Genomic DNA, 26,890 nt, shown 5'->3' on the forward strand with positions numbered 1-26,890 from the left:
AGCTTATAAAGTTGTTACTTTCCTCTATAAAAATTCAATATAAATAAGTAACTGCTAGAAAATACACTGTGTTTCATATATATTACTACATGTTTTTGTAAAATAATCACACTCTTCAGAGAGATGGACGGGATACCAGCTTCAAGGTGCATTACAACTATACTTTTCCAGAATGCTTTCAATGAAAAACATTTTTTTCCTTAAAGCTGTGTATCCTGCATTTAGGTTTGGAAGTACAGACTTGGAATATTTTTCCATTTCTAAAATAAGGCACAATCTCTGAGTTTCTATATCCCAGACAGTTTTGTGGTCAAATTTCAACCAGCTTTACAAGTGTTAACTCTTTAAGGCTTCTGGCTACTGAAAGGTTTTAGTAAAAATTTAGGGTTAAAATATTCCAAATATGTAACTACCTCTGAAAGGGACAGACACACAGTCTCTAACCTCCTTGGTACATTAAAAAAAAAAAAGTACCACTCTGAACAGAACATTATTCTTCCTCATATCCTTCCCTTCTCTGAACAGAACAAATGATGACTGATCACCACCTTGTACATATCATAACACTGCTCCATCCCAGATATATGCAGATCCTTTCCTGGAGTAGTACTGCATACCCAATTATTCATCACTTGGTGTTTCTTAACTTGACTTTTCCTTCCCAAGTATAGCATTAAACTTTTGTCTTTATTGAATTTTCTATAATTTTCAAGGTATTTCTCCAAGCTACTGTTGACCTCTGGTCAATGAAAACACAAACTTGATGTCATCTGGAAGGTGAACAACATTCACAAATTTTGTAAGTGTACTTTATCAGCTGAAGAAGTTAAAGAAACTGAATAATGCCAGGACCAGAAAAATCTGGTTCAAAAGTTCTCTTGTTTGACAGAGAGCATCGATATTGACACAACTTAAACAGCTGAGGTGTGACTCTATAATAATTTTGTCTACTTTTTTAGGGTATATATGAGAAAATAGCACTGACCCATATTATGTGATATTTTTTCCTAATGATTACCACATTTCCAAGCAAGACACTGTCAGAACAACCACTGGCATTGTTATTTTTTAAATACAGGTGGTAGCTGTTCAGATACTGCTGCTTCACACAGATCATATTTTATAAAGACCACACCAAAATAAACACTTTTTAATTCAGTCTTCACACTCATGTCTTATTTTCAAAATCACCTCTAAATAGCTTCAGAACTTAATTACTTCATCAACTATGCTAGTTCCTTCTTACAGAGTATATTAGTCAGGGAGTATTCATTCATATTCATGCAGTTACCTCAGATTAAAATTCACTCTTTCAATAAAATGCCCAATGGAAAAAATACATACACTTATACAAAAATCTGGGGACCAGTAGAATAAAGACCCAAGGACGTGACAAAAATATAGTTACTTTAATGTTGCATTTTATATCAAGAATGCACAATATATTTTTTGTTTGTTTCTCAGTGACTATAATGGTAGATATCCTCAATACAATACCAAATATTAGGAGTTGCTAGGGAGCGTAGCGTTGGAAGCTGTCTGTTTTCCTGTTGCTTACACTGCCCTGCAGACAGGATACTGGGGTCAAGGAATTCAATCAGTTCCACATCCTCCTGCAGCAGAACTTCCTGTTGCAGGATGGTACGGAGCGTGTCAAATCGAAATCCAACATCCTTACCACATACAAATGGGCAGGAGAAAAACCAGGCATTAGTAAAGAATATGCAAATTCTTGAAATTAAGTTAGCAGAACAAGAAAAACACCCACACACCCTACACTTTACTGACAACAATCTGTTCCCAGAGCAGGGAAATGTTTCAGATATAGCACAAGTAGCTACTTTTTTATTAAATTAGTTTAACCTTTAAAGCTCACACACTACCTAACAGTTCAGGCTTGCAGGATGCATCACACTGACTTTGTGATCTGACCCAGATTGTAACAATAACTGGAAACACACCACAGAGTATGCCAATTAAAAAACCAGAAAATTACTTTTTTTAAAAATGTCATGACATCATTTATATCATTAACAAACAAACAAACAAAACTTATAGAGAGAAAGAGAGATACTGCTAATTAGTCAACAAATGCCACTTGTGGACACTTAATAACAGCAGTGTCAGCACTGGATCGAAGCCTCAAGCCAAGGCAGTGGAGTACCATCCTGCAGGATTCTGTACCTTTCCCAAGGGACCTCCATACAAACATGAAACAGCATGGGGCTCTGAAGACCTCCCACCTGCTAAACCTCAGGCAAGCTTTAGGGAGTTACATGGTTGAGAATTTTAAGCCATTAGCATTTGCTACTTTTGCCCCAACTATAGCTCTTGAAGACAAATATGGAGCTCATAAAGACAAATACAGCCATCAGAGTAGCTCCCTGAAATTTTTATTTGCATACTGCACCAAACCATAATTACTTGAAGTTAAGAATGTCATAACAAAACCCAACAAACACTGAACATGTGCATCCCTGAATCTAGCCAAGTACAGGAGAGAAAAGAGAGTATTTCTGAAAAGTCTCTAATAGAAACTTTTAACATAAATGTGACATTTCACAGTACAAAATCTGTTTCATTCTGTCACTGACAGAATGAGATTCTTTATGAAACCATAAGATAGCTAGTTGAGAAATTTAATTCCATGCACAGATGTCACCTCAGATAACTCTCATTCTACTTTTAATGGAAAACATTTGTCTCAGGACTGTGTGCAAGAGGAAACTCTGCCCTCCTCCGACGCATCCTGTGTCATTTCAGTACTCTGCTGGAGTGTGCAGCAGGACAAACATGTTTTCCATGTTCTTCAGTTATTCCTCCATCTTAAGAAAGTAAAGCTAAAAATTGCTGTTAATACCCTTGATTCATAGGGGAAGAGGGAGGAAGAAAAAAAGTTAATCAAAGATCACTAATTTTTCAGAGGAAATTATGTCCTCCTGAGATAAAGGTGAACTGACATACAGCAGAACTGTGAGAAATGGAAAATTCTAACGTCTCATGTTGCTCAGTGTTTTCTTTTGAAGCTCCATTTGAAACCATTATCCCTACATCATGGTAGAAAAAAATAAATCAAAATTCTAGATTCTGGAACAGTCTGAAGTGACATTTGCAAGCCATACTAGGAGCATGAAGGAGCTGGGTACAAGTTAAAGCAGATCTGAGACAAGCCCAGACTGGAAAGTGGTGCTGCAGAGAAGGAGCAAACAGAGCTTGCTTTGCCTTTCCCAAAGGCAGAAGCCCTGTAGAGAGCAGTGTAGGAACAAAGAGGATTGGTCCTGAGGCAGTAGAGCTGCACTGGGGTGGTGCTGTGCCTGAGCCAACAAGCTGAAATATGGTGAAGCAATATACAGCTGAAGCTCTAGAACTTTCTGTCTCAGCTGGTCTCTGTGAGGCACTAGGCTACAACATGAGGACATTCTCAGTCAGTGTCTCCCCAATGCCTTCCACCAAAGGGGAACCTACACTGCAATTAAACTCATTTCAGCTTTCAATAATTTCTTAAATTTCTCAAATATTTTGTTATCTTCCACATTTTGAACATCTTTAACCCAGATACTGATACTGTTCCTGTCCTTTTGTGCCCAATTTGGCACAGTAACTGAAAACCAGAATTAGTATCATCTAAAGAATAAGTAATACTCTTAGAGCCAAAACCAACAATACAGACCAAAGATGATGTTCAGAGGATGAGATACAGAGGAGAGGAAGACCTGTGGATTAGGAAAGGAAATGGAAAAATAAAAAAAGTGATCACTTACCAGTCGGTGAAGTATGTCATCACTTTTCTTATACTGTGGAAAAGGAAACCAGCTTCTAAAAAACTCAACTAGTTTTGACAGGATACCTTGCTGAAAGGAACAGAAATTATTCCAATTAAAAAAAACAAACCAAAAACCAAAGCCAAAGTTAAATAAATAACAGCAGACAAATCCTTTACTTCTGCATTTGATATTCTTGTTAATTCAGACCCAAGTACCTGTAAGGAAGTTTCACTTACTGTGTCTGGCCTAACTTCAGAGTACACTAAGAGAACATCTGCTTCCTGTCAGTATGCTTGTGAACAGGAGAATAAAATAAAACCTTCAGTAACCCCACCTATTTGGAGCATAATGGATTGTTATGCTGTTCCGTTAAAAATAACTACAGCTAAGATTATATTGATCTCAAGTTGGCAGCTACTGCATTGATAGGAAAGACTTTCTCTCTCCTGGGGGATAACAACCCAAAGGCTAAATGACTGGCAGGCTGAGGAGAAGTGAAAGACCAGAACAGGGACAACCTCTCCTCAGCAGCCCACTGCAGCCCGAGCAGAACTCCAGAGGGGTTTTGTAAACAGAGACAGGAAGAGTGATGGTAAGAGGAGGAAATGCCCCAAAAACTCCCTGTCCACACCAGTGTGTACCACCAGGTACTTTGTGTTGCTTTCCACACAACCTAAATCCATACTTTTGTCTGAGCTATAAATGTAACTTAAGATGCCATTAATAGAGAGACTCCCTCTCATTCATCACACATTCTACACATGTATCTTCCTAAAACAAGATGCATGACAGATTATAACTGAATGGATGCATGCATGGTTTTGCTTAAGTCTGCAGCCATTCAATGAACAAAAAAGCACAGCTTTTGACACACCATCCTATCTACTTTCCTCAGACTGAACTGACAGGAAGTATTTTTCAAAAGATTTAGTTACATATGTATTTCATGAATTCTGAGGCCCTGTCTCAAGTCTTCAGACTGCTGACATGTAATAGAATCAGGTAAAATGTATGTTAAAAAAATTATTTGTGAAATGCCTACATTTTGTGGCATACTGTTTCAAAATAATAAAAAAACCCAACCCATACAGATTCTAATACCTCAATGTATAAAAGGTGACAGCTTCTGTTTCTCCCTCGTTTGGGTTTTTTTTCCATTTTTTGTTCCCCTCTTGTTTGTATTTTTCTCGGTTTCCCCCTCCACTACAAGTGGGAAATAGAAGAACAAACTCAAGCAAGAGGAGCTCAGAGTTTTGTAGTTAACCTGTGATCAGCCTGGCAGACTTCTGAAAGGCAGTGTGACCACTCTGGTGCAGCAAGGCAGGGCAAAACAGCCTTAACATAAGGAACCATCACCCTAAAGCCCTTGTGCTTCAACAGTTTTTGAAATAACTTATTTTGGTGCCCATTTAAGTAAGCTAACTCAAGCTTTGCTTAACAAATATCTCATCTTTCTGTGTACAGTTCGAGTTTGAGATCTATGCCACAAGGAAGTGTTTTTGGGTCAGTGAAGAGACAAACCAATAACAGGGATCTCATAATGACAGCTCTTCCCGAAACACTGACATCATTGTGGCTTAGCAGGAGGAGCTATCCCAGCAATTCACACTTAAGACTATGGAATAAATCCAAGTGATTGTATTTTGATGTTGCTCAAGGGCAATTACATAAGTCAGAAGAATGTCACTAACTGCAGCACAAGATCATCCTTCAGGTTTCTTGCAGAGCAGTGCAAAAGGAAGTAAAATTTTCTGATTACAATTTGTTGAAAATTGAAATTAAATGAACAAAGGTCTTGCTTTGCATTTGAATTTCAGACAGGTATTTCAGTGAAAAGTACTTTTCCCTGTACATTGAAAGCAGGGTATGGAAAGAGTAATCCATTTAATTTAAGAACATGCCTCTTGGATCTTATAATTTTCAACTGCTTAACCTTTGTAAGTCTTTGGATTTTTATCATGAACATTCAAAGCTACACCATAGTTTAGTTTTACATAGGACAGTTTTACACTCCTACCACCTTACTAAACTAGACTGTGGAGTTACTGAAAAAAACCCTAGTGTGCTGCATAAGCAATCTTTTAGTTTATTCTCCATGGTTTAGTTTAAAAATAAAGATCTGAGCTTGCATAAACACTCAACAGGCAAGTCAGTGCTTGAAAATACAAAACAGGACAACCCACTGTCTTGGGCTGTGACCCAATACAGTACAGCAACACACTGAATTATTCACATCCCTGGAATAGTGTCTCACAGTCTGCATTCCCATTGGGAGAGTTACTGAGAAGTAAAACTACTTTCACCAACACACAAGTCAGGTCATGTTGCCAGGGCTTCCAGAGTATTCTTACAGCTTTAGAACAACACTCAGTCAAACTCTCTGTAAACTAAATAACAAAGATGCATAACTCCTACCATTTAAAAAATATTAGCATAGTACATGCACATTTTAGGTAAATTAATTTGAATCTAAAAAATAATTCTAAGGACTATTTCTCTTTTGTAGAGAGATTCTTCAGAAGAAGCTAATGCTACACACTGAATACCTTGCATTAAGTGGGTGGGACAAATGCAAAGGACTGGTCCCTCTGCCATCCCACATCAGGTCACCTGCACAGCTACTCTCAGCTAGCCCCAACACAATTCCCAGAAGCTGCCTCCAGCACCAGCTCTGTTCTAATGGAAAAATATCATCATATCTAAGGTGGGACAAAGTATGTCAGTATCATCAGTTTAAACATTCAGATATGCACAGCAGTCTAGGAAAATGGCTGAGAAAAGAAAGATGTAAATGGGAAGTGACAAATTCTGCAAAGATTAAGCAGAATTACCCAAATGAGATTTAATTCCAGAAAACAAGTCTAGGACCTCTTACTAGCAGTGCTTTTGAGTATCAGGTGATCATGAGACCAGGACTACAGCTGTAACTTTCTCCAGAGACTGGCACAGCCAGGAACACTGCACCTACAACTACTATGCTAAATCACACGTCCATAATCCCTCAGATGGGAGCCTGGCATTTCATCAGCCTCTAGAACACAACCTTAAAACACCTTTACAGCTTTTTAATTCATGGTTTATTTAGACCATATTCCAATTGAAAAAAAAAAAAGGCCAAAAAAACACCACCAAAACTACATGTCCTGAGAAGTATTTAAGATTTGCTTCAAATTCAACTGGTGCCTCTGCGTTTCCTTAGAGCTGAACCACACGCTTTGCTTGGCAGGACAGCAAGACACAAGAGAAATATTTGTATCAGTCACTAGGAACCTCTTCTCCTCAGATTTGTTTTGTCAGTCTCTGAAGATCCCAAAGCAGACCTTTGCTGTGCCAGATTCTTGCTGCATGTCACCTGCTTTTCAGCTGCACAGGGTTCCCACTTGACTGAACAAAAGAGGAGGAAACAACTCAAAGACAAGGCAAGACTTCAGCTTTTACGTTCTTATTTTAATAAAGTGTTTAAGGCATTTGAAAACTTGCTTTTCAGAACAGAAGGAAAGTGATATATACATACTGGGAATCACTCAGTGTGGAACAGCATCTGCTCCCTGTAATCATAGTTACATCAAGCCTCAAGGAAGATCATTTTATATTAGGACTGTGGGTAGGTACATTTTCAGAAGTCAGAAACCATTTATTTTCCAGACATTTTATCATTTCAGTAGACTAGGCCAGTGAAGGCCAAGAGAAGGGAAATGGTAACAGTCTCATGTAAAACTGAGAAATTACTGGATAGGAATGCAAATTATTTGTCTGTATGTCATAAAAACATTGCAACAAAGCCTCAGATCCTCCTAAATGCAGTCTACTTTTCTAAACGTGTGGCCAGCAGCCTCTCCCTCATTTCTTTCCGGTTGAGACACCCTACCAAAATGGGACACAGAAATCAAATGACAAAAACAGACTTTCTGACATCAGGTTACAAAAGAGAAGTGTTAACTCTTCCCAACTGGTACTGGAATTGCAGCAGGAAGAATCTCTGACAATTGATCACTAAAAAATACACACAGGTTTCTTCCTCATTTCTACTATGTATCCTTGTCTAGACATAGATGAGACAATGTGAACATCACCCAGTGTTTGTAAGAAATGGACAGCCCATTTTCACACACCCACTCCCTTCAAGTTGCAAGGCAAACCATGAAAAATTACTTCTACATCTGACACAATACTGGAGGAATTGCTGCCAACACAATAAAATTAAGTGTAAAATGCTTGAGGGGAAGGGAGGGGAAAAAAACAGAATACCTGTGGTTTTTAAAAGCAGTATATCTTAATACTTTTGAGGTTCTTAACCCCACAGCACTTTTGTATAAAATTCAGTGGAAATTATATACACAAACACAATATCATACTGATTTGCTGACTGCCACAAAAGTAACTATGCAAAATAATGTAGATGACAGTCCATGCATTACTTCATAGTAACCAACAGAGTATCAACCAATGAAATGTCATCCTATTTTTTTAATTAACAGTGAACAAATGTAAACATTTGATAAATAAATAAATAAATACATAAACACTTAATCAAAGTCTTACTACACTAAGTCAGAATAGGTACCTTCAGTGTAAACATACCACAAACCAGCCATTAACTTTAAAGAGAAAACATATTTTCAGGTGATTTCTTGAGGGTTATGGTGAGTGCCAGCTGACAACTTTGAAAAGCAAAAGTGGTAGACCTAATATTTCCATGAGTACTTTTAAAGGTAGCTCAAAATAAAGAAAATGGTGAGTTAAATCCCAATTTAAATTCAGCCTTGCTTTGTGACCAGTGATAGAAGCAATCGTTATTAGAAATGCAATAGCTATCCACATCTCATAACTATCTCATTCAAATTGGTTACTGCATTTCTACTTCCCAGAAATCCTCTTTCTTAATATGTTGTGTCACAGACAAAGCTATACTTAGCAACTGAATGCTTGGGAAGTGCTGGAAACTATAAATATTCTGTTCTAGAAAATTACAGGTTCTATTCCGAGAACATCATGCTAAGCTAACATAGTAAGATCCACTACATAAGATAATTTTTAACACTCAAAAATTATTTATCAAAGCTTCTTGTTTCCGTAGCTTATGTGAGTGCAAAGAACCACTCCAAACTATACTGATTAACCACAACTTCCAGATATGATAAAGGGCTGAGGTTCATTGTCTGGGGATTTTTGTCTTTGCATTTTTAAATAGAGGAAGTGATTTCTCTCTGTTCTGATTTCTCCTATTTGTGAAGCAATGCAGTTCTCTTGTGAGAAGATAAATACTCAGCAACAGGAAACTGCTCACCTTCTGGGCAGCACGCACAGTCTGCTCCCTTTGGCTTTCTGCTGCTGCACATTGCTCTGCCTTCTGTGACACTGAGGAACATACTTCAAAATCTGTGTGTCCCAAATCCTGCAGATATTGGTACAGTGGGGAATTCTGAAAAGGCAGTTAGAAAAAGGAGAAATAAAAACAGCGTTAAAAATCATTCTGTGTTTCCCACAAAACACCACTGTGAATTCAGCAACCACACAGTGAGCAATGAATGGATTGAGAAATGGAAAAAAAAAAATTAGAAAAAGGCTTTTGCTTTCTCCAAAGATGGTACTGGTATTCTGGCTTAAAACAAAAATCCCACAGCACACAAACAAAAAGCAACTCAACTTTTTAAAACTGCAGCAAAAAGGATTTACAGTCCTTAATAAAACAGAAAAAGTACGGAATTCTGATCACCAGAGAACAGTGATATTTGGAATGATCAGATATTTATCTATATAGATCTGTGAAATATCTTCCTGTTATCTGCACCAGGTATCTAGATTTACTTAACTCTTATTTTTCAGTTTACAACTACATATATGGCAGTATGTAGAACACATTTGATGAAAACAATACCTAGGATAACTCCAGTTCTACTCAGGACATGTAAAGAGACTTCATTTTTAAGAGAAACTCTCAGCCATTTGTCTGATAGAGCCCAGTTAGACAGAGATTAATTTTGAGCTCTGAAAACTTTTATTAACGAGAGTATGCAAACCCTAGCCAACTGCATAGAAAGAACACCAACATCCTAATTTAACATATTATCAACCAAAATACTGTATATAGAAAGTAAAAACCTTACAGTAAATGATGCACAGTTGTGGAGGCCTGCAGAAATAACCACCTACAGAACACCTACCACTAATATTACACTGACTATTATTAACTTGCTGGTGCAAGTTGTGAAGGGGCCCACCTAACTCTGACTATGTACCAACACAGCCAAATCTCAAATGACTGCTTGCCATGAAATAAAACTTGATAGCCATCATGCATACCAGCTGAATAAATTTTTACCTTCAGGAATTTTTCTTAACCCTATCACCAGAGTGCTATTTTAATCCCTCTTATCTGTTTAAGGCATGCAAAATCATACTTGTGTTTACTCTGTTTCAGTTACTCACAACAGATTCAGCATCCAGTCATTACATGAAACTTAAATATTCATACCAGCTCACAGGTACAGACAATCACATTCACCCACAATAATAACAATGATTGTGCAAAACACTAGGATAGGTTAATGACTCATTTCCTTCTGAGAAATTCCCAGTGTGATGGATGACACAATCCTATGTTTTCTCCAAATACCCCTCTTCCATGGTTGAGTACTTTTTCAAAATGCATCCAACTCTAATTAAACTGTGCTGTTCTGGACCAGCTGTTTCTCTCTAAGTAGAACATGCTATTTTACCAGAATTCCCTAATTAAAATGGAGGAGAAAATTTAATAGGCTAGAATACTTGTCCTACTTAAGACCCAGTGAAATTCACTTAACTTCAGGACAAAACTGAGAATATGCACAAATATGCATAACGTTGTCTTAAAATGGCTTTCATACAGAGCCAGGCTGAGCACTGCCAACACACCTGGAACAACCTGAACAGCTCCACACAGGAACTTTTAGGGTAGCATGGAATTTTCCCCATTTAGATGAAGGCACAGACAAAGCAGTGGGTGAACAGATAATTTTTTCTTCAAAAATCACAGTTATAAGGCTTGCTCCAGGAACTTCAAGGAAATCATATCTAGGCTCTTGGCAAACCTGACCATCATCTTGACCATACTTGCACCTGCCATTATATGACACATGACTGCTCTTCATTGGCACTCACCAGCATACAGACAGCTGGCAAAATAACCCAAAAATAACAAGGAGTTTTTCTACTATTATCTCAGGGTGCACCTTTCTTTGGGGTCCATAATGAGATAATTTTTAAAAGTTGATCAAGAAAACTGGTCTATTGCTGTTTAGATTAGTTCCATTTCCTAACAAAAACGGATGAAGGAAGGCAGAATGAGAGGTGGAGACAGACAGAGATTATCCACTGAAAATGAATTATCTAAAATTTGGAAAGCTATCACTGGTAAGTGCAATATGGCCTAGATGTAAAAATGCCCAATTCTTCTGGTTGCCTAGCTACATCACAACCTTCCATCTAACTGTAATTAGTAGATTTTCTACTCTACAGAAACAGTAAAAAGTACACCATCTCTCCAAACATTAATGAAATTTCAGATTTCAGCCACTAGCTAGGAAGAATAATTTTATTTGTTCTTGTAATTAAGGTAGAATATGGGCACCTTACTAGTTTTACATAAATCCCTTCTGACTAACTCTTAGAAGGCTTTTACATGGTCTTGTAATGGGTAAATTTACACATTTTTATCCCTGTTCAGAACTGGAAATTAGTTTTCTGACTATTAGCTTAGGAAATCAAAATTAATTAAAATTTAATGTAAATGTAATTCCTTCAATTAGATAATGGGTTTTATTTTTCAGTTGGGTCTTCTCTTTCAGTTTCTCAGAAAGTACTCAGGCTACAAAATCTTCCTCTAACAGATTTCTTTGGCTCCACATGCTTTGTCTGTTCCATTCTTTCTGAAATATTATTAGCAGAACTTACTTGCATATTGGAAGAATCCTGTATTTTTATAAACTTCAATGACCAAGAGCTATGCTGTGACTAAAATTCCTTATGTAAGTAAAACCACCATAGTTCCTTGTTTCTGAATCCATTAGAAACATGCAAGATGTGGACAAAGAAAGCAAGTAATAAGAATTGGGCTGAGGCCCTTCTGAAATTAGATTATTAGGAATCTTAACAACTAATCACAAAAATCATCCATTAAGAATGAGGTCTCTTGTGTAGCACAGGCAGCCTCACATTTTATTTAGAAAAATCTGAAGATTTCACTCCAATTAGAAATACTACAGATGGCATACATACATTAGTCTATGCTAACACAAACCCACACTATTTATTTATTTATTGTATTTCACTTCCTACTGGCCTGTCACTTGCAAAGCTGTGTGGTCTATGTAACTCATGGTTGCCTATAATCAAAGAGGAAAAAATGGAGGCTGTCTCCACCAATCTAGAGATAATATCTCCCATGACATGAAAGTAATGGCTAGAAAATCCATTAAAGCAATTTTTAAAAGTCAAAGGGTAGATTTTATGTGTGGACATTCATACAAAATTTCCAATATTATCAAGGAATCAGAATATTATTAATTATGCTACTACACAATTGCAATGTGATACCATTAAAACTTACTATTTTGTATACTGTGTTTCAGCATAAAAGACAGAAGTACTACACTTAATGCTTACAAAGCATGTTTTGTCCTCACAAAGCTCTAAAAGCAATAATTAAATCTCATAATGTGTCTAATGTATCACAAATTATAGCTCTAAGTTTTTAGCTTAGTTCCTTACCCAAACCTCTCACTCCTAAAAACCTTCTTTCCCATAAAAAAGATTGCAGACCTGCACTTATTCTTGAACATGCACTTCTAAATGTGAGAGAAGTTCCTTGGTTTGAACTCATGCTGTTGTTCATCAGCACTGTCAGCTCAGCTGCTTTCACCTGCAAATATCATGATAATATGCAAAAGGTACACTTCTTGGTTGGGGAAAATAGGAGGCCTCTGCCTTGTTTCCTCCCAACTTTTTTTTGCCCAGAATTCATACATTTGTTTTTACAACAGTCCAACATTAAAAAGGAAAAAAAAAAAAAACAAAAACCCACAACACCTTCTACATTTCTGCATGTGATATAAATGCTACACTTTTATTTGAAGAAATTCAGGATATACCAGAAAGTTTATCCTTGCAAGCAGTAATAGGTGGTAATAATAAAAAAAATTAGATCTGTGAAAAAGCTTTTACATTAGAATGTAAGGTAAAGGGACAGCAAGTTTGTTTCAGTGGATGGCACAAAGAGGGAATTTTAAATACAAAATCTCATCTTCCTATTAATACAGCATATTATTCTAGAGGAATCTATTCCATGTACTTTTGAATTTTTACTTTTAACCACTCTCAACTTAGATAATAAGTAGAATCATTAGTATTACTCCTGTTTGACAGTCAGGTTTGTTTGTTTATTTCTAGTTGTCTCTGGCAGAATGACATGGTAATGAATAATGTAAAAAGTAGAGAGGAAATTTAAAAAAATAATTAAGCTTATTATTATGTTACCATCATACTATCAGCTACTGATAGGAAATATTATCTGAATATTTCCTATCAATTGGTATCAATTTGGTATCTTATCTAAAGTAATTGATACCAAAACAAGGTTTTTCAGCAATATGCTGTATTTATTCCTAAAGTTTCCTCCAAGTTGCTGCTGCTTCTTATAAGTCACTTTCTGAGACACAGGAGACAGGGATTACATTTGGGGCCAGTGCATTTTTTAAAATTATGTTAATTGTCCAAAATGAGTGCTGGAAATGAAACAGTTCCAGAACAGACAGAAGACTAAAACCCATTCTTCTTTGATGTACTTTATACAGATTATATATGAAAAAACTTGTTAACAAGTGAAGCAAGATAGTCAGAAACAGCTGATGTACTGAGTAGGAACATAGTTTCTGAAAGTTTGAAGAATCAGAGTTTTCTATGGACTCAGCAGACACCAACAAAAAAACCACTTATCTTTTTATGACTTTTCTAACTCAGTATACAGTAATACTGCAAAGCCATTCAAGTGCAACCATTTACAGTACAGTATAGGTTTATCTAAGCTTCCATTAACAAAATCAAGAAAAAAAATCCTTTCCTCTTCATTCACAACTCCATGAGCATATTTATTTTACATCCATAGTGCTAAAAGTTATTTCACTCACAAACATATGTTTAATTACAATTCTCCTTTTTTCATTGCTGAAAGTGGTTGAGACTCATTTCTAAACCCAGGATATATTTTGCAGGATTAAAGAACAATCCACTAAATTACTGTGGGTCTTTAACACTTCCCCAGTACTTATTTTAAGAGCACTGGCCTGGGTTAGGAAAAAACATCATCTAAACTGAAGACTGCAATTGTGTCTGCAATTATAAGACAGTAAAAATTTTTAAAAAATCAAAATCAAGGCAAACAATAAAATATAATTAGACGTAACATTGCCTATTACTATGTGATGGAAACGCTGTATTAATAGAAAATTCACTAGCCTCAGAAAACAGTTGCTTTTGATAGATAAATACTGAAATACTTACATCAATTACAGCCTTGCAAGCACAGATGCCACACTTTAATATTTGAGGCATTTTGAGAAAAACTTTGCATGCACATATCAGAGACTAAGACACTGTTAGCTTTTATAGCCTTGTTACAATAGCAGCTGAAAATCAAAGCCACACCCAATTATTTTTGCTGATGCATCATGAAGCAAATGACTCAGGATTTCTCCAATAAAGACAGGGGCTTCCCTCACCCATGTTCTTTACTATAACACAATTTGCCACTTAGTAGCTAATTAAACAGATTAACCTTATAAGTAGCATTTAATGACATCGGACAAAGGCTTAAAGAGCTCCTCCTAAAATACAGATGTTGTTCAAAGCTGAGGTTTCCAGTATGTCAAAAATACTGTGGGAGCTTAAGCCACCTCCAAAACAACTACAATTATGAATTATCAGTTTAAAACCCCAAAAGATGAAACATTTCTACCAGAATGACAGCAAAGGCTAAGGTATGCTGAACAGGTGGCTAAACTCAGAACAAATTACCAATACTGAAACCTTCCCCTCTCTCCAAAGAGATGTGAAAAAGTTGAGCTAACACTCACAGACAGCGCGATCTTCGTCTCCTGGAAGAGCGTGTTCCATTTTTCTCTTTGGTACTGCTCCCAGGCACCTGACAGAATGTCGCCCACCTCCCCGTTTCTCTCTGCTTGTCCCTCCAGGATGATCCGAGATGAGGATGAGAAGAAGCTGTCACTGTAACTGCACCTGTGGCCCTGCACAGAGGCATTTTCCTCCCAGCATCAGCGGATGCAGTTTGAAACTTCCCAGGATCATGCGATTTCTCCTGACTAATGTGGCTTTCTAATTGGGAGGAGGGAGACAAAGATGACAGATTGCTAAAGGCTTTTAAAAAGATGCTGCTTGAAAGAATTATTGCCAATTGATCTCATATTCAGCCATTAATAAGACTTTCCAAGCAATGGTGTTTAAAAGCCTTGGTCATATTCTCCTGGCTGGTAACCACCTCCTCCTGAGCAGCGGCTGACAGAGAGCCAGGCGCTGCTGACACGGCTGCTATCAGACAATGACTTCAAGGCAGCCAGAGAGTCATTTAGATTTCTTATTCTGCTTTCACTGCCACAGCAGCACAGACCTTGGCTTCTCCAGCACTACTGTATCATCTGCTTTACAAGCAGGCTCTGAGAACTACTTTAAAGCCATTAATCTGTTACTGTTCCCAGATATTTTTTGATGCACAATATTTTGGCCAGTGGCAGGACTCGGCATGGCGGGGTGGCATGGGGCTGGGTCAGGGGCAGTTTGGGTTGGGTATCAGGAGAGAAGTTTTCACCTTAGGGGTGGCTGAGTACTGGAGCAGGCTCCTCGGGAAGGGGGCCATGTCAACAGACCTGTCTGAGTTCAGGAAGCATTTGGAAAATACTCTCAGGACTGTGATGTGGCTATTGGGGTGTCCTGCATGGGGCCTGCAGTTGGTCTTGATGACTCAGTTGGGTCCCTTCCAACTCAGCATATTCTGGGATTCCATTGTATGTACCTATTTTGTATGGACTCGTGTCCTCAAGAGTTTGGGAAGTTTTACAGCCTGTGTATATTTCTGTATCACTGCATCTCTGACATGGGAATTCTCTTTCCTTTGCATTTTACAGCAGGTGGCTGCACATCACTGCCATCGTGGAAAAGCTTTAGAAAAAAACATTACATACTAGACAAAGCACTGAAATTCACTGTGAGCTCTGCACTGTTTACCCATCAAAAGTGGACCTGCAAATGCAGGTGAAAAGCTGAGCAGGTTCTTTCTGACAGAGATGAAAAATACTGGAAAAACTGCAAGTAAAAGTGGTAAACGTTACTTTCCCTGAAGGACAAGATAAGAAGCCAGCCGGCTCTGTACCTGGAGTTTTGGGTGAGAAGTCACTCATCAGACTAGGCTGATGATACAGTAAGGCTGCTTTGCTTTACACCAGTCACTAACTCACAGATTTACTCCTTCATTTATATTCAAAACTCAATTAATGAAACTAATGCACCCAACTGATAAACTAGTGAAATATTTCTGATACATTTTTGAAACCTCTTTAAAACATTAGCTCCAAATAATCAACTTATCTACCACAGATCATGTTAATTCTTACTCCTAACGACACACAGTAAAACATCTTTACTGAAAAGAAAGGCAATCAAGAAACAAAAGGCAGTCACATTAAGAAGATGAAAAGAAAACTACACTGAGCAATTCTTTCTATTCCAGTGTCTCAAGAAAGTTGATTCATGACTTGAAGTTGTAAGAGGAGTACTGCAGTATTAACCCTCTGTACATGACTCCAGAGCAACAAATACAGAGGAGGATTAAAAAACAGACCTCAAAATTTACTCTGAATCATTGTGTACATTCATCTTAAAATTTTCGGTTAAAAATAGTAATGGCAATATAGATTTACAGACTCTATGGTCCATATAATACTTTAATCTATTTCTTCTGATATCCAGAAATGCTTGATGAGTTGTCTTGGCCTCTGCAACAACCAGACTGTTCTTCACATAGTTTTAAGCTTGCACTTTATTTTCTCTGTGGTATCACCTGCCCCCAGTCATGTGATGAAAAGGAGCACAGTCTGTCCTTCCCTTCAACTGAGCAAACCGCTGAGAAGCAAAATATGTGAAACAGTCCATCCATCACCAGCCCCAGTGCCTGTAGAGCACACTGCAATCCTCAGCAGAGCCATCTCCCCAGGCTGCATTCACATGGTCAATTGAACCTGCCATTACCCGTGGCTGCAGCTGAAAGCTGCAGTACCACTTTAGAACGCTGATGTTCTAATTTATGCAGCTGAGTAGTGAGATGGAGCAAGGAAACAATCTGATAGGAAAAAAACTAGGATGTTTTTTTTTCCTTAGCCTGATTAGTTTGTCTCATCAGTCTCCTGAGCCACTGTGCAGCATCACCCACAAATCCGGGTGCCTGCACAAAGAGGATATGAATAAACTGCAAAAGAGGAGTGAAGCCCAAACACTTCTTCTGCCAACAGCCCACACTTCCAAGCAGACAAAGCACAGTCCCAGAACCAGTTCATTAGAATGACAAGTGAACTGTGACTTTGACAGAGCCCCGTATTTAGAACTGGCTTTATTGTATGCATACATAAAAAATAAGATTACTACATCTTTAGTTCACCCAATATTCAGTGAGAAAAATCCTACTAACAGAGCATTACTGACAGTACTGTTGAAGGTATGTGAATGCTGGTTTTCAGACACGTTTCTGATACATTTCCGACAGTCATGTCCCGGAGCCTTAGCAGAGGCCTGTTGGTTAGGGCATGCAGCTGTTAACTACAGTATCATGGCATCAAAGCCCATCTGCCTAGGGAATTGGGAGGTCCTAGCTTAATTGAAGCACCTGAGTTGCATTTAGGGGATGCAGGGTAATAGCCTGTGGACTTTACCAGGAACTAAGAGGGTTTAACTCTTGTTTGAGGCTTTGAAGGCCTTTGGTTTAGGTAATCCTAAATTTCTTAGATGATGGTGAGGATTATGGGGGAGATAGGAAGGAGGCTTCTTTTTCCTATGTGTGCTTGAGACGTTATTTTTTTAGAATACAGCATTATAAGTCTGATGCTTGACAAAAAAAACATTATTTTGCAAGTCCTAAAGTTTTCAGCTTTTTGAATGAAAGTGACTTAAAAGTCTCATCACAACAAGAAGTTTCTTGTAGGGGGATAGAATATAAGGAAATAAAGATAGTGTAGAAAATAATCTTACCCCTAAGGAGTTGCAGCTGGGCCAATTATCAAAGATTAGGAACAGGCCTGACTTTAACAGGTCACAGCTGTAACCAATGAGAAGAAGATGCTATAAAAGAGTGGGGTGGCTGCTTGAGAATGGAATTGAGTCAGTTTGCTACTTTGTGAAGAAGAGTCAGTGCTTGGAGGAGCTCCCCATGAGAAACCACCAAGAAGGTATGAAATTTTTGCAATAAGGAGAGAACAGTATGGAACCCCTGCAATAAGATGACAACAGTTTCTGAGGTTAGATTCCTTGTTTTTTGTTTAGTTTTTTAAACAAAATTATTTTAGAACAGTTAATTTAGGGGAAAAAAAATTGTGAAAACACGTGACTGAGTGTTTTGATAAAAGCTCAACTTTTTAAACGTATGGTTTACAAGAGTTCAGATAAGGACTTGAACATTTAGTGATGTACCAATACTCTAAGAAACCCCATATTTTAGACATGTTTTACTATTGTAGGCATGTAGGGAATGTATTAGCTAAAGGCTGTTCTGTATGTAGTGTATCATGCTGGGAAATGGTGGTGCTTCTCCCTAGCATCTCTTTCCAATCTTACAGAAATCTGTGGATCAGAACATTACATGCAGGCAGCACCTTGGTTTGATGCCTAAATAAGTAGTGATTTATAAAGTATTGTTCAGTCTGGGACTTCTACTGGGCCAAACAACCCCAAATTTAAAAGTCTGGAGTTACAGTAATGATAAGATCCTCTAGAGCTAGAATAAAACATTAGATTCCACAGTGATACAACCATCATGACACACAGCCAGCTATTCTGTAACATGTAATTTCTACTAGTACTGAAATAGCTGATGAATAGCAATATTAAGTAAATAATATGGGCAGAATTGGTTGTAGGAATGGCACAAGACTCATGAATGAACTAAAACAACGTCTCAAGTGAGAAAATATTTCTTTCCTAATTAAAAATTTTAAAAATGGAAATTTTATGCTAATGAAATTCAGTATTGCACAATTGTACATGTACATCATTCTGACATAAAGGCTTGTATTTCAAACACTATATATGCAAAAGCCCTTAAAAATCTAAGGGAGTGTGAGTTTGATATTGTGTCAAAATCATATATTTGTGCAGCCTGAGTAACTTTCTTCTAAATACACAGAATTAAATCAGAAAATAAAGTCACCTATAACTCCTCTACCAGAACTGCTCTGACACAGCAAGGATCACTTTCTGGGATTTCAGGGGTGTCTGGGTGAAACTGAGGAAGGAGCTGGGACCGGTGCGCCTGGAGAAACCTCCGGGTGGGTCTCGTATCCAAAGAAAGAGTGCAAAGGGGAGAGAAATGGGCACTGTTCAGTGGTGCCCAGTAATGGCACCAGAGGCAATGGGCACAAACTGAAACACATGAGGTTCCCTTTGAACATCAAGACATTTTTTTGGTGTGAGAGTGACTGAGTATTGGCACTGGTTGCCCAGAGAGATTGTGAGATCTTTCTCTATCTGTGAAGATGCCCATCTGACCATGGTCCTGGGCTACTGATTCTACATGACCCTACTTGAGCAAGGTAGACCAGGTGATCTCCAGAGCTGCCTTTCAATCTCAAACATTCTGTGGTTCTGTGAGCACAGCTTGAATATCTGTCCAAAGGTAAAAAAAAAAATAAACCAAACAAGCTTGCACTCATTAAAATATAGGACAAATTGCACAGCTGAAAACAGGAATTGGAAGCTGAAAATGCAGTATTTGGATCACCTTCATCCCAGTGTTCTGAAAGAATGGGCACAGGAGATAAAAGATGGAGCAGAAAGTATTTTTAATAATCTATAAACTCAAAAGCAGAAAAAATTCCAAGCATAGTGCCTATATTTAAAAGGAGAAAAAGCAATCAAGAATATGTCAGGTCTATGAATTTGATCAAAAGCCAGTGTGTTACTGAGAATAATTATTCTTTCTTGCAAAATTCAAAGACAAAGAAGAAAACAAATGATCATCAAAGAAGATATCACACTGGTTCACCAGAGGTAGATTGTACCCAACTCACTTGACATCTTTCTTTGATAAGACAGCTAATTTTTAGATAAAGGAAATGCAGGAAGTTTATGTCAACTTTTTACACTATTCTGTATGGTTATGGACTTTTGATATTGTGCCATATCAGTTAGATAAAAAGGATGAGAAAGGAACCAAGTATGTTGATGGCAGAGATAACAGTGGTCTACACTGAACGGAAAGCCATTGGATCAGAAGGTTACTAATGGAGTTCATGAGGGATGAGTCTTTGGTCAATGCTTTTGCATTTTTAAAAGCTTTGATATTTGCCATAATTAAACTTATATCAAAACCCTTGCTAATGACATTTTCTGATAAGACCAAGGAGCATCATATATGCAGAAAAGGATTGAAACATAATAGAAAAAGAATGGGAAGGCCTTAAGTGGGTATTGATAATGGCATGCAATTTAAGAACAGACAACAGCAGAGGTGTAAAGTCTCCAATTACGTGGAAGCTGTTGATAAAATCAAGGACACATACTGAGCAGTTACCCTGTCATCCTATATGAGTTAAACTCTACTCTCAGAAACCAGCACCAGGACAAGAGGGCACAGCCTCAGGCTGCACCAGGGGAGGTTCAGGTTGGATACCAGGAGAAATTCCTTAACACAAAGAGGACTTAAGCACTACTACAGGTAGGTGGTGGAGTCGCTGTTTGTGGAGGTGTTCAAGAAACAACTGGCCCATGGTCCTAGCTGATAAGGTGGTGATCAGCCAAAGGTTGGACTGGATCTCAGAGGTCTTTTCCAACCTAAATGTTTCTGTGATTCTGTAAATTCGAGAGACAGATAAGAACTATATAAGATAACGGAAAATATTAGCTGATGTGCAAGTAGGTATGAAGTGGCCATGAATAAACTTCCAGTCAGAAATTAGGTGGCAGTTATAAATCATCAAAGTCCTGACACAGTCCCTCCACTGGAAAAATGATGAAGAAATTTAGCTAGTTTGAACAAGAAGCTTCTTGAATGTATACATTAAAAAAAAAAAATAGAACAAGAAGGAGATCACATTGTCCACACAACAATAAGAAACCTAACACAATTCCAGTCTCATACAAATACACAAAATGCTGAAAATTTGCAGAGGATTCCAAGATACACTGTAACTGCAGCATGGTGGTCTTCCAGGTTTTGTATAAAAACTCATCTTAAGCAACTTAATGTCAATTTATAATCTCATGATCTCCCTTAATAAATTCAGACACCCACTAATAAAGAACACCATTTATTGTTCCACCATTGTTTAGTATAATCTGCTCTACACTGCCACAATTTTTAATTTGTCATGCTGCTGGCTAGACAAGGCCAGGCCCAACATACCAGGGGCACCTCTGTGTTTCTTGAGTTCTGCTCCTCCCCACTGTGTTTGCAGTATTTTAATTAGAAGAGAAGCTGCTTGTAACAAATGCAAGAACTGAAGTGCTGGGACTATTGAGTCAGTGAATAAAAATTGCTGGCTGCTGCAGGAATTAATTTATAAATTGGATAGAATATGGCAGCATTTAGTGGACAGAGTAACTGCCCTTCATTCACTATTGTTCAATCATGATGATCTGCAGTGGCATTTGAACTTGATGGAAAACACTGCTCTCCCAGAGCAGGAATGAGGTGTTTGTGCTGCTTTGCCTTCAAAGATAAATTAATGTAAAAGATACTTGGATAATGAGAAAAATTATTGGTCCTTGGAAGCTCAGAAATATTTATCAGCAGGCTATCATCTGTTTGATGCTGCAAAATTTTTAATGTGGACATCTGTTATTGATGTCTTCAGGGCCAGCTGGACAGAGCTATGACCCAAAAAACCATGCAAAAAATAACCTGGAACACATGAAGTATATCTCATTTGCTTCCATCCTTTTGGGTATGAGGCACGTGAAAGACACTTCTTTCCTGATTATGTATTTGTTAGCACACCACCACCCCTTATAACATCCATTGGTATCTTGCTGAAGGGAGCTCCAAATGCACAGAGAAAGCAGCTGTTCACAGCAACTGAGGTCTAAAGGCTAAAAGCTTCTTGCAACAGTGATTGCTGAAGAACATGGGAAGTGACCTACTGAGGTGCAGAAAAAAAAATGCAGTTGCTTACCAGAAATGGCAAAAAATTAAGGGGGAGAGTGTGAGACCCAAGAAAACAAAAATTAAAAATACAAGTACGTTGTAACATTAACTACCCCAATGCTTTTTTTGGCTCCTTGCCAATTCCTATCTCTGGCTCGTGTGAAGTATGCTCATAATTCTCTGTGGAGGCTTCATTTTAGGATAGCATGAACCCTGCTGAGTACTCCTGAAGATAATTTTGGTGTGTATTTCACAGTACCCATTTTTATGAGTTGGCAGCCCACCCAGTTTTGTAGTCCAGCCAATCAGCCAACCCAAACAGCCTGTATTTGTCCTACTGTTGCTTTTCTGATTTTATTGCGATATACCAGGATATATGACAGATCTGTTACTGTGTCATTCAGTGTACCTGTAAGTGTGCATGGATACACACACACACACACACTTGGTACAGTAAATGTACCCAAGAGCCTTTATTAGTGATTGAAGTCCTTTCCCAAAACACAAGGATAATAATGAAGAGTATATATGCAAGGAGACCTTTTTCTCTCTATGCAGCAGAAATTTATCAATCAAAATGGAAGTTGCTGCATGAACTGGAAAACTGTGAAACTGTAAAACAAGTACCACTTCTACTGAAGATAGAAATGCAGAGGGCAGGCATTATACTTGTGAAATAAATTCTCACCCCAGATTAATAGTATGAAAGGAAGCAAATTAATGTATCAGTAACATAAACAATAAATCTTATTGTTAGGATCCGAAGTTGGTTGTGGATGAACACAAAACTTTGTGGCATGGACTAAAGACTAAAAATATACTGCTTACGCGGCTGAGAAAAAAAATAATTGCTTATGTAAGGAGTGTTTTGCATCCTGGTTAAAGGAGAAGCCTTATTGCTATTATAATAATTACTAATTTTATAAGAGCATTTCTTTATAACCACTCTGTACACCTGCAACACCAGGTGCGCCCTCCATTAAGATACAATTACACTCACCCGCTGCAAACGGACTGGATTTTGTTACCGAACCCCAACAGCTGATATATTTAGCCACTATTATTTCAATAAGGCCAAGATGATATTGTAGCTCTAACAAGACGTGATATAACTAGACACGGTTTATGCAAAGCCACTAATAACAAACACCACAGAGAGAAAGCGGTTCCAGTGCTCGCTGCACAGTTGCGTGCAGAAAGACACCTTTTACGCGAGTGACCCCGACTGAAGCAGAATTTTTTAGCTGTTCGCTCGCTGTGCGCTGACCCCGCAGTTCAGCCCGGCGGTGCTCACGGGTGGCTCTTGGGGACCCGCCGCCGCCCCGGGCCCCGCGACACCTCCCACCGCGGCCGCCCGACAGCGGGGCCGGGCGATCCTTTGTGCGGCGGTGCCGCGCCGGCCGGCCCCGCTGAGCCGTCCCGCCCTCGGACTGCGCGCAGGGCGCGGCGCTGGCCCCGGGCTACTCCGGGCCGCGGGACACGCCGAGCACCGCCCCGACCCGCCGCTCTCGCCGGTCCCGCCCGACGCTGCTCGCCCGCGGCGGGCGCTGCCCTGGGCCGGGCCCCGCGCCCGCCTGGCGCCCCGCGCCCCCCCGGCCCGCCCGGTGCACGCCGCCCCCGGGGGCCGCGGCGCAACGAGGGGCGAAGGCACCAGGGCCAGCCCGCGCCGGGTCGCCCCGCGCCCACCTCAAACACCACTTCTTCGTCGAACTCCGGTGTCATCCTTGCCCGCCATGCCACCCCCTCCTCGCGGGCACGCTGGGAAACCGAGTCCGCCGTGCCGCCGGGCGCCTGGCCCCGCCCCGCCCGCCGGGCGCAGCATGGCGCCGGGGAGAACTACAGCTCCCAGAAAGCATAGCGAGCGCCCGCTTTCGGGCGCCATGTGGGCGGGGCGGATGGGGCAGGGGCGGGGCGGGGAGGAGACAGCGGGGGCGGGGCGGGGCCAAGGCCCGGCAGGGGTGGCCAGTAGGGGGCGCCGGCGGGCGGCGTCTGAGGGCGCTCCGTGTGCTGCGGCCGCGGGGTGGGATGCGGCTGTGGCGGGCGGGGGGAGCTGCTCCTGCTCCGGCTGCTCCTCCGGCTGGGTGGCTGCGCGGGGGAACAATGGGCTCCTTCTCCTCGGCCCTCAGAGGGGCCGTGGCGTAAGGGACGAGGGCAAGCGCGGCTCCGCGCCTGGGGAGCACCATGAGCTCCGCCGGTGAGTGCCCGGGGAAACTTTGGGGAGCGGCGGTTTCCGCCCAGCCGGCGGCCGGCGGGGAGTCCGCGTGCCCCCGCGGCCGGACAGCGTCGCCTCGCTCGCCCCGCGGCGGCGGGGACGCGGGCATGAGGGGCTCTTGTTGCCAGACTGCAGCCGGAGCCGCCGGTGCGCTCCCTGTCCCGGCTGCGCCCTCGGCTCGCTCCGGGGGTAGCGCCGGGAGGCGGGCGGGGAGCGGTCGGAGCGGTGAGGGGCGCACCCGGCTCGGGGCACAGCCCTCCCCGGGGTTCTCTGCGGGCTCCCCGCACCCCTCGGCACGTTTGGCCGCGGGGCCGTGCGGGCACGTCCTGCCCGGGGCTGGGGCTGCCCGGGCTGAGCCGGGCTCGCCGCCCGCGTGTCCGAGCGGGTCCCTGCGACCCGGCTGAGCTCACGGCCGGGGAAAGCTGCTGGGGGCCGGGCTGTGCCAGGAGAGCCAGCGCCGGGGCTCCGGCTGTCGCTCCGTGTGACTCCGCGGAGCTGCGAGAGTTTGTCAGCTGCGGCTTTGCTTGGGATGTACCTGCCTTGGCCGGGACCTTGCTCGCAGGAGCCCCGCGGGGGTGCTGGAAAGCGTTCGCTGCTGGCCTTTCCAGCTGCGGCTTGGAACTGACCTACTTCAGTGCTTTCCTTACCTTTCCTCCCCCGTTTCTTGACCGCTGCCAATTTACTGACTAAAAGAGCTCCAAGGCAAATTCCTGGTTCAGAACAAGAGCACCCCGTGTTGAAGGGAATTGCTCCTATTTATATTTGCTTGCACGGTGGTGTGCTAACTTAGCGCTTTTGTTCAGGCATCTGCTAGATTAGTAGATGCCTTTCTTATCTGCCTAACAGGAGTCGTTTCTGCATTGAAAACATGTCGTGTAAATTATGATGTATTGGATGGAAACATAGCTAATTGTAGGGTTAAACGGGAAGCAGCAAAGTGCTTCCTGTAAGGATTGGGGTGGTGGTGGGTGTTCTAAAGAAAAAGCAATACACAGTTATCAAGCAAAAATATCTACCTAATTCTTAGTGTTTGCCTCTCAAGTATGTCAACTTGTTATTGACTCCAGCGTTAATTAAGTTATCTGACCTCTCACAGCTAATCAGAATTTACTGCAAAATGAAAAGCGATTTAATGCATCTTTCTGCTTCGTTTAAAGCATTTCCATTTTTAATACATTTGACAGAAGTGGTTTTGTTTAGGTTTTGAAAAGCATGTAATAAAGCAGGTTATCGCTGCTTAACCAGCTGCATTGTATGTTCCCGTTTTTAGTAGTGCTGCTGATTGGGCAGTTCACGCTGATCTTTTAAGAGTTAAACAGCTGTGCACATAAGTGTTAGGGGGTGCTCAAGAGCTGGGCTGTTAAAATTTGATACGTACTAAGTTTCAGAAAGTTGGGTAGTTTTCAGTACTTAACAGTGATTTCATGACTTTTAGATCTTAGATGGTGTGACTAAATCGGTTTTAAGTGTACATTGTGGTGGTGTTTATGGGGAAGGTGAGGACAATGGGGTTCTGGTGAACAAAGTAAGCAAAACAGAAAAAGGGATACTGAGGAATATGAGAAAGTGGGACAGTTTCATGACCAATCTAAATTTTAGCAAGTTTTTCAAGACGAAGGCATAAAGAGTACTGGGGCATAAAGAGGGAAGATGAGGGGTATTTGAGAGGGGGTGAAGAGTATTTTGTGTGTGATGTATTATGTGAAGATAAAATACATGGGGAACAGGTGAAACAAGATTAGAGATTCATGATCCTGCTGACAGCATCATGACAGCCTTTGACATTTCAGTTAAGGAGTTCCTAGGCAGGGTATGAAAAGGCTGAAGACTTCCAGAAGACAGTTCTGAAGGTTTAATATCCCTCTCTTGGTATTGCTGCAGAACTTAGTGCCTGTAATATACAGGCATTCTTTACAAAGCTATTGTTCATAAAAAACATAACAACCCCTGTATTTGAATTTCAGTCTTGTGTTCTATAGAATCTATTTCCTACATTGAAATTATTTAATTGTGAATTCACTTCTTACTCAGATAGTTTTCTGACAACTGGTTGGTAATACAGCGTTTCTGTAAAAATGTTATTGTCTGTGAAGGCTTCAGGTGGAACTTGAAATGCTAGAAATCTTTCCTTCAGTTTGACTTGAGGGACCTAAGTGCCTCTCTTGATTCTTCTTTTAATGTACCTTTAGGACAAAGCAACATGGTACACTGTCATCTGTATTGCTTTAATTTTTTTTTTTAAAATTGCATTTGCAGGTGTATGCTTGATATGCAGGGCTTTTCTCTAAGAGAGATACTGTGCTATTTGAGGGACTATGGTATGGGGAGAAAACCCAAACACAGCTGCTCCCCAAAGACAGAAGTTCCAAAAGGTCTGAGGTTGATAACCCAGCCTTAACCTTGCTGCAGCTTACCTTCTGCCTTTCTAAATAATGCAGTGCATATTCAGTGTCTTGCTGGGTATCTTTTCTATTTCCTCTCCAGAATTGTTTCAGTTACATCTCAGTCCAGAACTAACAT

At 40.3% G+C, this 26,890-nt stretch overlaps 2 protein-coding genes and 1 long non-coding RNA gene across 7 annotated transcripts in view; 2 read left to right on the forward strand and 1 right to left on the reverse strand.

Moving 5' to 3' along the window:
- Window positions 1-19,759, forward strand: part of LOC141728833 (uncharacterized) — a 28,187-nt gene extending 8,428 nt beyond the window's left edge. Inside the window, exons 3-4 of the long non-coding RNA XR_012580046.1 lie at window positions 714-799; window positions 6,271-19,759. This is a non-coding gene — a long non-coding RNA (uncharacterized LOC141728833). The remainder of the gene's footprint in view (window positions 1-713; window positions 800-6,270) is intronic.
- VEZT (vezatin, adherens junctions transmembrane protein) overlaps window positions 1-24,001 on the reverse strand; it is a 58,052-nt gene extending 34,051 nt beyond the window's left edge. For all 4 annotated transcript variants that reach the window (XM_074539603.1, XM_074539602.1, XM_074539605.1 and 1 more), the window contains exons 1-4: window positions 23,845-24,001; window positions 9,052-9,186; window positions 3,762-3,851; window positions 1,498-1,673 (exon numbers count right to left, since the gene is read on the reverse strand). In XM_074539603.1, the coding sequence (XP_074395704.1) occupies window positions 1,498-1,673; window positions 3,762-3,851; window positions 9,052-9,186; window positions 23,845-23,880 (437 nt within the window). In that variant the 5' untranslated portion in view covers window positions 23,881-24,001. The remainder of the gene's footprint in view (window positions 1-1,497; window positions 1,674-3,761; window positions 3,852-9,051; window positions 9,187-23,844) is intronic.
- Window positions 24,002-24,130: 129 nt separating this feature from the next.
- FGD6 (FYVE, RhoGEF and PH domain containing 6) overlaps window positions 24,131-26,890 on the forward strand; it is a 73,096-nt gene continuing 70,336 nt past the window's right edge. The window contains exon 1 of one of the 2 annotated variants that reach the window (XM_074539601.1): window positions 24,131-24,352. In XM_074539601.1, the coding sequence (XP_074395702.1) occupies window positions 24,340-24,352 (13 nt within the window). In that variant the 5' untranslated portion in view covers window positions 24,131-24,339. The remainder of the gene's footprint in view (window positions 24,353-26,890) is intronic. The other variant, XM_074539600.1, reaches the window with a different exon arrangement.

Source organism: Zonotrichia albicollis, chromosome 4 (genome assembly GCF_047830755.1).
Source record: "Zonotrichia albicollis isolate bZonAlb1 chromosome 4, bZonAlb1.hap1, whole genome shotgun sequence".
Classification (NCBI taxonomy): domain Eukaryota; kingdom Metazoa; phylum Chordata; class Aves; order Passeriformes; family Passerellidae; genus Zonotrichia; species Zonotrichia albicollis.